General features: G+C 48.1%; 1 protein-coding gene across 1 annotated transcript; it reads left to right on the top strand.

Annotated features, from left to right (window-relative positions):
- The first annotated feature begins 8,231 nt into the window (after positions 1-8,231).
- On the top strand, positions 8,232-9,457 carry LOC135813051 (uncharacterized). Its single transcript, XM_065326269.1, has 2 exons — positions 8,232-8,372; positions 8,726-9,457. Exons 1-2 carry the CDS (start codon positions 8,232-8,234, stop codon positions 9,455-9,457), a joined length of 873 nt encoding a protein of 290 aa, XP_065182341.1.
- The last annotated feature ends 384 nt before the right edge of the window (positions 9,458-9,841 follow it).

Here is a 9,841-nt window from a genome sequence, read left to right on the forward strand (position 1 = left end):
ATTTTGCTTTGTTCTCGTTGAAAAGTGATACTGAAAAAGGTCGATTCGCAAAAAATGTGTTGATTTTCAATTTACGTGATGACTTGCGATTGCTGGCTATGAGACAGAGAAGGAGAAAGGGAGGGAGGTAGACAGAGACAGAGACAGAGAGAGAAAAGGGAGAGCTTTAAGCAACATTTAACAGTGGACCAAATCGAGTGTTGCAACATTTACATGTGGTTTCATGCATATTGTGTGTTTATCAGAAAACATTGTTTTGGGCGGGGGTGGGGGAGGGGGGAGGGGGGGGGGGGAGGAGAGATGTGGTTCGCATGCTGGAATGTGTACATGAGGAAGCGCAGCAAACGTAGACAACACGGGTAATTGTTACACTCAATCATGTGGGTTATTAGAAAGGTTTCGACCCGCGTGATTTGTGCTCTTACGTGAACGTCGATTTTTGCGTTGACGCGAGCTCAGAAAGAGCTTTCGTTTCACGTTGCTTGTGAAGCACGTCGTTTTGCTGACGACAGGAGCAAAAACTTCAAAAAGTGAAAAAAGTGATTTTTGGTTCCATCGCGACGCATGCAGTCGGGATTCCCGGCAAAAGGCCAAAGTCGCACAAATATTATTTTTATAGCTAGTTAAGGCAAAATCTACAAAATCGAGTCAATAATCTCAACCTGATAGCTAGGGTAAATTTTCAAAAACTCGCGTTCACGTCGAACGTGAGTTGACCTCAGCTCACGTCATGAACGGGAGTTTCGACGCCAAAATTTGCTACACCGACGTGATATTTCACGGTGGAGTGCAGAACAACGTGAAACGAAACCTCTCTATTCCCTCTGAGCATGCTGTGTCAGTTAAACTTGGTGCAGGGCTGATCTATTGATTTGTACATAAGCCATCGCTGTCTAGTAATGATCGGATCAAAGCTGCCACCGCAAGTTGCATAAACATGAGCCATTCTTCCGTGTTCTGGGAATTGATCACGTTCTTCTGAACTCACCTTCGACAAAGATGGTGACATTTGATGAGGACACTCCATTGCGAAGGGCAGTGATGTTATGCATGCCTGTGCTGTCAGGAAACATTAGTCCTTCAGCATTATCCTCAACAATGACGTTGACAGCGAACGGATTGTCCAGTTGTAGGTCAGCACTTGGTAGCTCCCACTTCATCTTCACATCCTTTTCCATGGCTGTTACTGTTACATTTTGAAGTGCTGGGTTGCTAAGCAACACACTCACGTTACGAATGAGTGTTGCTGGCTTGAATAGATTTGTGCTTATGGAAATCCCGTCAAGGAAGAGCTCAGACACTCTTACTGAAATCCTCTGTTGTGTCGCAATAGGTGCATCTCGAGGAATCAGCTCGATTCTCAATGTGTAGTAAGTGCTCCCTGCATCGAATACCAGCGCTATAATGAATATCTTGCTGTTCACAGCAACATCCTTAGCCGTAACAACGTCAACCGTGTTTGGATGGCCTGTCTGGTGTATAGCATAACCCGGTGTTACGAATGATGTTGTCATGTGGGCCTTTTCCAGTGTAAATGTTGACAACACGGTCCCACTTTCCAGGAAGGTAGGGGTAGCAATGTGCCTATCGATATCTGTACGGGAAGGTGCACGCATACATACACTGAGATGAAGAGCGATTGACAGACAGAGATTGAGAGGGAGAAAATGTGAGTGAGAATGAGAGAGAGAGAGAGAGATTGAGAGGGAGAAAATGTGAGAGAGAATGAGAGAGACTGAGAGAGACCGAGAGAGACAGAGAGATTGAGTGGGAGAAAATCTGAGAGAGACTGAGAGAGACTGAGAGAGACAGAGAGGCAGTCCAAAATTCCTCCTGCATTGGCACCGGAGTGTGAACTCGGCCGTTTCTGACACTAGCTTTCGCCTCGTGCATACACATTAGTGTCTTCTCAACCCCGCATACACACACATGTACATAATATTATTCCCGTAGCTATGCAGAAGACGTTACTTCAGTAACGTCTGGCGCTAGCCAGGGTCCACACAGCTTTAATTTGGTGTTTGTTTGTGTGTTTGTTTGTTTGTGTCACGCCTGGCGCTATTTTGTATCTATCCCGTACTGTACCGTACCAGCAAAGACAGCTGGCCACAATATTTTTGTTTGTTTGTGCCATCGACATGCCTAGCGCTATCCCGTACCTGTCCCGTATCTTCAAGAGTACGGTACCATCAAGAGAATGAGTATATATGCGAAGTGTATGGGGGGAATGCATTCAGTGCAGTAACATTAAATTTTGTGTGGATTTGTGTGCGAGGCCGAGATCCCTTTAGCAGGCTGGCTGGGCCGCCTGTCGACCAGCCCGGAAATCGCATGTAGGCCGATAGCATAATAATTATAACGTATATACAGTCATGTAGATGTAAAGCAGGGAGTCATATTATGTAAACGACTCCCTGCTCTATGGGGAGATTTTCTGGAAAGAAATACGAAGTAGGGAGACGAGTAAATGCAATCAGAATGGATGTTAGTTGCCGTCAGTATAATAATAATAATAATAATAATAAGAAGAAGAAGAAGAAGAAGAAGAAGAAGAAGAAGAAGAAGAACGCCCGTGATCGGCAGAGTCAGCGCCGGTCCCAGGAAACGTCAGGACAGACATCCCGTCGACTCCAGAACGCCCGTCATCGGCAGAGTCAGCGCCGGTCCCATAGCTATGCAGAAGACGTTACTTGTACTTCAGTATCTCATTGAAACGTTTTTGCAAAACAATGATTTAGCTAATCAAAGGAAAAAGCATTTCCATCAGTTCTAACAACATGCACGATGAGCTAGGCAACAAAGCATAGCGCAGGGCCCTGAGCTTCCAAGCTCTCTCGTTATTTATTATATATTTATTCAAACAGTAGTTTGGAGGCGGTGGGAAAACAGTTTCGTAATAAGTATTCGCATGCAACGACGCAAATCCACACAATTCAGTAGACACTTCTTTTCTATCAAACGTTTTCTTTCCCTTCTCTTCAGGATAGTACAGGGAATGTTGGAAATTTGGAAAAACACGTAACTATATAGAAATATAGAGAAATAGTCAACACTTCAACATAGGCGATAAAATGACTTAAGTGTTAAAAAAACTCGAAAACAAAAGCAGCAAGTTGTACAAACACGTTGAACACATCAAGAAGCACTTGTCACACTTTCACGAGTTGTGACACCAAACAACTGCAACGATAACACATTCTCCTTCTGTACAAATAGTTCTGGATCTAGTTTACGAATATACAGAGCTTCTAATACAGCAAGATGTTACTTAGACCTTCCACGAGTTAAAACCGAAAAGACATCATCACTATACAACTCACGACAATTAGCACTTCCCGACAAATGAAGCTTGATGGACGATGTCCGATCATTTAGCTCTGTCACCTTCGACGTTTGCCGTTGTTCTCTTCCGTTGGGCTTGTTGACACCTCCAACGTCCTTTGAATTCATGGTCGTTTTCGTTTGACTCCTTGGTCTTCCTCGTTTCCTCTTGTTGATCGTTGTTGTCACTTCCAGTACCGACGTATTCAAATCTCCAGTACTTCGTCTCATCACCTTGCTTCTGGTAACTCTTCCGGTGTCCGTGAGCTCCGGTGTCACATTGGGCGGTTTTCGGGATTGTCTTCCTCGCTTCCTCACGCTAGTCTGAGATGGGTCAAGCTCCCCACCCGTTGAGGCGGAGGCGCACATGCGTACATCGACACTGGACGCAGACAAAGGCACTCCAGTATCGGACTGAACAGCACATTTTGGAGGACGGCCACGACGAGGACGAGTACCGCGAGCGTCAACAGGGACAAGACCTAACGGCACGTGTTGACGGATGCGTGCGCCCAGGTGCTGAAGAGTTCTACCTACGTACCGATTTTTACATTCTCGGCACTGAAAAAAATAGATAAGATTGCTTTTACTAAGGGTAGTTAGAACGTCCTTCTTCACACTGAACGCACGCTTCGTTCCAAATACTACATACAATTTCACGCACGGGTAAGACGAACAGACAATGCTGCGCACCTCCTTCTCAACGCGCGCTGAACCAGCACGCACCCAGGGTAAGCGGAGTACCATGGGGCACCTGTATGCCCAAATGGTTTCGGATCCTGCGTGATTGGTTGTTATTAATAAGTTTTGTTAGTAGTGACGAGGGGTATCCATTGTTTGTCAAAATTGATGTGAGCCGTCTCAGTTCTTCTTGTAGAAGGTGAGGAGAGCAGATTTGATGGGCCACGAAGTTAAGAGTGGTGTTCAATGCCTTGGCGATGGCTCCAGATGGCAAGTCGTTGAACGACATGGTTGACCCTGGACCGTCGCTATTGCCGAGTTTCGCAGGTATGCTATTACGGTTCCGTGAATATAAGAGCGCGCTGCAAGCGGACATCCGCAAGGCTTTCTTCATGGTCGCGGTTAATCCCGAAGACCGTCCGTACCTGCGATTCTTGTGGCCCGGTCGAAGCGACAGCGATGAACTGTTAACCTGGAGGCTAACGAAACTGCCATTTGGCGTAAACTGCTTGCCATACATGCTTACTGCGGTGATTCAGCATCACTTGAAGAAGCTACGGGCGTTGTCTGCACCCAAAGAGCGAGATCGTATTGATCTCTTGCTCACGAGTTTCTACGTTGACGATTTGGTCTCTAGTGTCTCAAATGCCTCGGAAGCCAAGGAGATGCAAGAGTTCAGCGTGCGTGTGCTTACAGATGCTGCCATGGAGTTACGCAAGTGGCGAGGCAACAAAATCCCGTGCGATCCAGAGGCCGGGGATAAAGTCCTTGGTCTGAAATGGAAAACCAGTGATGACTTGCTCAGCACAGCAGCGCTAGGCGAGTCCGATAGGCCGTCTGTTTGGACCCGGCGATCCCTCCTCAAGTGTGTTGGGTCAGTGTTTGATCCGCTAGGTCTGGCAGCACCGGCAGTTGTGCCGGGAAAGATACTGCTACAGCAAGCCTGGAAAGTCGGCGGCGACTGGGATGATAAGTTGCCTGATGGCATCGCAGCCGCATGTGCGCAATGGTGGGGAGAGTTGGCCGAAGTGGTGAGCATTGACATACCACGTTGGATTTGCTGCAATCTTGATACGCCGATTGCGCTTCATGCCTTCGCGGTTGCCAGTGAGAAAACGTTTGGATGTTGTTTGTATGCAGTCGTCAATGGACAGTCGCACTTGGTATTTGCCAAGGCCAAAGTGGCACCCGTGTCTCCGCCCACGTTAGCCCGCCTTGAGTTACAAACAATATGTCTAGCGGCTCGCTACGCTGAGTTTGTGGTGAAGGAGCTGCTAGTGACCGTCACGCAAGTCTATGGCTGGACTGACAGTCTCACTACCGTTCATTGGATCAGTAATTCATCGTACAAATGGAAAACATTTGTGGCTAACCGCGTCAGTCAAGTCCAAGAGATTTCGAAGAAGGTCGGCATTGTGTGGAACCATTGCCCGGGCCTTCACAACCCAGCAGATTTACCGTCGCGGTGGAGTAGTGCACAGCAGATCCGGAGTCCGTTCTGGAGGGGCGAACCAACCTGGATCACGGAGCCCAATGACTGGCCCACCGCATCCTCAACCGCAGCTACAGATGAGTCCAGTGTAGAAGTACGAGTGTCAGCCACCACCTGTAGTCGAGAATCTGATAAGGAATTGTGTCTCCGATTCAGTAAGTGGTCGAGGGCACAGGGCATGGTGACTCGGATGTTGCAGTGGAAGCACACTGAGCCTCGTGCTGAACTCTATTTTGCAGCAGACAACGTATTGTACCGCATCGTTCAAGCCGCATGTTTCATTGAGGATCTTGAGCTGATTAAGCAAGGTCAACCAGTGAAGCCTGGGTCGAAGGTGTATCAGCTTGCACCGTTTCTGGATGAGCATGGAGTGCTCAGAGCCGGGGGACGACTTCAGCACAGCGAGTTGGCGTATGGAGCCAAGCACCCAGTCCTGTTAGGCAAACATCATCTGACCGAGTTGCTGTTGGAGAAAATGCATGTGGAAAGGATGCACCAAGGTGTAGAAGGAGTCTTGTCGTTCATCCGTAAGAAATTTTGGATTATCGGTGGTCGACGAGCGCTACGCAACATTACTAAGCGATGTGTTACATGCCGCCGCTACAAGGCTAAGGCTGCCTCGGAAGTCATCCCGCCGCTGCCTGAAGACCGAGTTGTTCACGAGAGGCCGTTCGCAACTACCGGCATCGATTATGCTGGTCCGTTGTACGTGCGCCGTGGTGAGTCATCTCCGAAGGTATGGATAGCATTGTTTGTGTGTGCCACCACCAGAGCAGTTCACTTGGAGGTGGTCGATATTTCAAGTACCGAGTCATTCTTGATAGCATTTCGGAAGTTCGTCGCGAGACGTAGTTTGCCGTCTCGGATCAGGTCTGACAATGCTACAACGTTCAAGGCGGCATCTGACAAACTGAGTGTGCCATGGATGTTCAATCCTCCAGCTGCACCATGGCATGGAGACTTCTATGAGCGAATGGTTGGTACAGTGTAGAGTGCCTTGAAAAAGGTAATGGGAACAGTGTTTCTGAAGGTCCAGGAGCTTGAGACCCTCTTGTATGAGGTTGAAGCAGTGGTGAATAGTCGTCCGCTAACTTATGTGTCTGATAGCCTGGATGAGCCACCAGTAACCCCTGCAATGATGATGGGTAACATCTGGATGTCGTCAGAGAAGCCAGCAGGTACCCCGGACGCTACGCAGATGTCAGTGAGATTGCGTTACCTCAGTCAGACACTGAAGCATGTCAAGAATCGTTGGGAGGTGGAGTACCTAGGTCAGCTGAACAAGCACCAACAGACTATGTCGCGCCCTTTAGCTGTGGGTGATGTTGTCTTTGTTCTCGATGATACCAAGCGCAAGCAGTTCTGGCGTTTGGGACGGATCATCGAGTTATTCCCTGGTCGAGATGGTAAGCGTCGTGTTGCCAAGGTTAAGTTGAGTACCAGTACCCTGTTGAGGCCGATCCAGAGGTTAGTGTCATTAGAAGTATCGTCACATGACGTGGCTCCTGGGCTTGCTGATGCCGCTCAACCTGCTATCGTCCCTCAGCAGCCAGCGTATGAACCGTCAGCACCGTTACCACCACCACGGCAGCAGGAGATGACGCGTTCTGGGCGCGTAGTCAGAGCCCCGAGTCGTTTTTGACTTTTGTGCATTGTTGTACGGCGGTGAGAAGCCCTTTGGTGGGGAGAATGTTGCAAACCACCAGTTCTCAATTGGGAAAGGCCTTCGCGCTTATGGCATTGTATTCGCTGCAATGTTGTTTTTCGAGTCCGCCGTACCGCTGATGTTGCTGCATGGTATACGCTATATGCGCTGTGTGCGTTTTGCTGTATACGCTGTTATTTCCCGTTTTATATGCGTATGTTTTGCATGTAGGCTGTTTTGCATGCTATAAATAGCTGGTGTTATTCAGTTGTTCATTACATTCATTCATTGTTCATTGTTGTTAGTCGATGGAAGTGAAATATACTGTTGAGAATAAATAGTTGTCCTCGTGCCGTGTGGGGTCGTTCGTTCCTGACACTTTAGAAAACCAGAGGGTTCACAACAATAGGAATTGCTTTTCTAGCTCATTGTGTCAAAGTGAATGGGTTGGTAATAAACAAATGTTGGGAAGAAAATTCATTCTGGATTTGTGCACCACCGATAACACCGGCACCACCGACACCACCGACAACACCGATACCACCGACAACACCGGAAACATCGGGAATTACACCGACACCACCGACAACACCGGGAACATCGGGAATTACACCGACAACACCGGGAACATCGGGAAGTCATCGGGAACATCGGGAATTATATCGGGAACATCGGGAATTACATCGGGAACACCGGGAATTATATCGGGAACATCGGGAATTACATCGACAACATCGGGGAAATCAAACAACTTGATATACCTCTTTTCCTTCTTCTTCTTCTCATCCCCATTACTGCTGGTGTATTTCACAGACAAATAAAAAATATATCACAGAAAGAAAGACGAATACACATCTTTCGAAACCACCCACATCATGTAAAGATGATCAGGTGAAAATACGCCTTACATACCCACAAAAGAAACCCTTGCTGAGGTGGGAGCAGCATTCAACTCAGGATGGAGACCACCGATTACCACAACAAAAACTGATGAAAAACAAGAAAAGATATATGCGGAAATGACCCATCCCTTAGCAAAACTAAAACAGGAAACAGTTGAGTATGCAGAAAAGATATCACGAGAGCTAGAAGATGGGGAAATATATTGTTGACGATGAGATGGAAAATGTGTATGAGTTACTGATTGATGGTGGTGAATCATCCAAAGCTGAACCACCCGAAGTTGGCTCAGAAACCGATCCCACATCAGTCCTCGAAGTGAGCCAATATTGGGTAAGTGAAAAAGCTGAAGTTGGCTCACTTCCGATTTCTCGGAGGGAGCAAGTTGGCTCACTTTTCTGGAATGGGGTTGAGCCAACATTGGATCAGTGATCGGAGTGGTAAAATTAGTACTTGGAGGTGTAAAATTAGTACTCGGGGATGTAAAATTAGTACTTGGAGTGTCTATCCTCTAATACAGTAGTATAGGGGAGGGGGAGACTTGGGAGGTCGGCCCAAAGGCCCGATCGAGAAAGTCGATTTTGGCTCACCGCCAGGTGAGCCAGAACCCCCTCCCCCTATACTACTGGGGCGGATGGCGGGAGCGCGGGGTTCGCCTTTCCATCACGCCAACTGGCGGAGTTCAGGGTGACAGTCTTAGTCCGATTCTGTTTACATGCTACTTTGAGAGTGCACTGCGAGGTATCAGATCTGACTCCCCTCCTGACGACATCCTACCACCTGAACTGCAGTATGCGGATGATCTAGACTTCATTGGAACTGATGAGCAAGAGCTAGAGGACATTCATGATCCATGTGCAGAGACCCTCCCAAGCCATAACCTCACCGTTAATACCTCCAAAACTGAACGAACAAAGATATACCTGGCTGATGATCTGGAGGAGCGTGGTTCCGAAGCATGGAGAAATGCGAAGCCGCTGGGATCACGGCTAGGCTCAGCGCAAGATGTCCAAGCCAGAAAGGCCCTAGCAACCCAGGCATTCTGTTCGTTGTACGCACTCTTCAAGCATCAATCTACCTCACTACTGCTTAGAGTTGCGCTGTACAATACCTATGTGAAGCCAGTGCTGTTGTACAACTGTGCGACATGGGGTCTCACAGATGCCACCACCAGAGGGATTGACACCTTTCATCGAAGGCATCTGAGAACAATGGCTGGCGTTAAGTTCCCGAACACAATAACCAACAAGCATCTGTACGACATCTGCGGCTCAGCACCAATTTCGCTCGAAATTGACCAACGGCGTTGGGAGCTCCTTGGTCACATACTGAGAATGCAGAAGAGCTCTCTCCCACAGCGCGTGTTAGAGGTTTCAGCCACCGCGAGCCTGCGCGGTCGACTGGGCCGACCCAGGTAAACTCTCCTCTCAGCTCTTTCTCAGGACTGCCTAGCCTGACTCGGCATTCGCCTGGGCACGCTTAGAGGCCTTAATCAGCTGCAGCAGTTGGCAGTGGATAAGTCACGGTGGAATGGCAACCCGCGGCACTCATCTTCCTCTGCCGAGCCGCGTCTTTGACTCATCCCCTGCAGGGTGAACATCGTGCACGAACAGTCTACCGTCTTTCTGACATTGCCACTCGAACTTGACAATAGAAGCTGCTTTTCGTATGTTCAGTTACATTGAGCCATGGTGTTTTTGTCTTATGTTTGTGAATCCTTCCCGGAAGCAAATGCTGGTTTTTATGCATTCGTGTAATTACTCAGCATTATTTGCGATAATTTTTTGGCGCTAGACTCTGCG

The sequence above is a fragment of the Sycon ciliatum genome, chromosome 3 (assembly GCF_964019385.1).
Source record: "Sycon ciliatum chromosome 3, ocSycCili1.1, whole genome shotgun sequence".
Lineage (NCBI taxonomy): Eukaryota > Metazoa > Porifera > Calcarea > Leucosolenida > Sycettidae > Sycon > Sycon ciliatum.

Bases quoted from the DNA above. Each gene is read 5' to 3' on its own strand.
- LOC135813051 (XM_065326269.1), top strand. From the start codon at position 8,232: ATGGGGAAATATATTGTTGACGATGAGATGGAAAATGTGTATGAGTTA. The intron at 8,373-8,725 runs GTAAGTGAAAAA...GGCGGAGTTCAG, and splicing joins TCGAAGTGAGCCAATATTGG to GGTGACAGTCTTAGTCCGAT.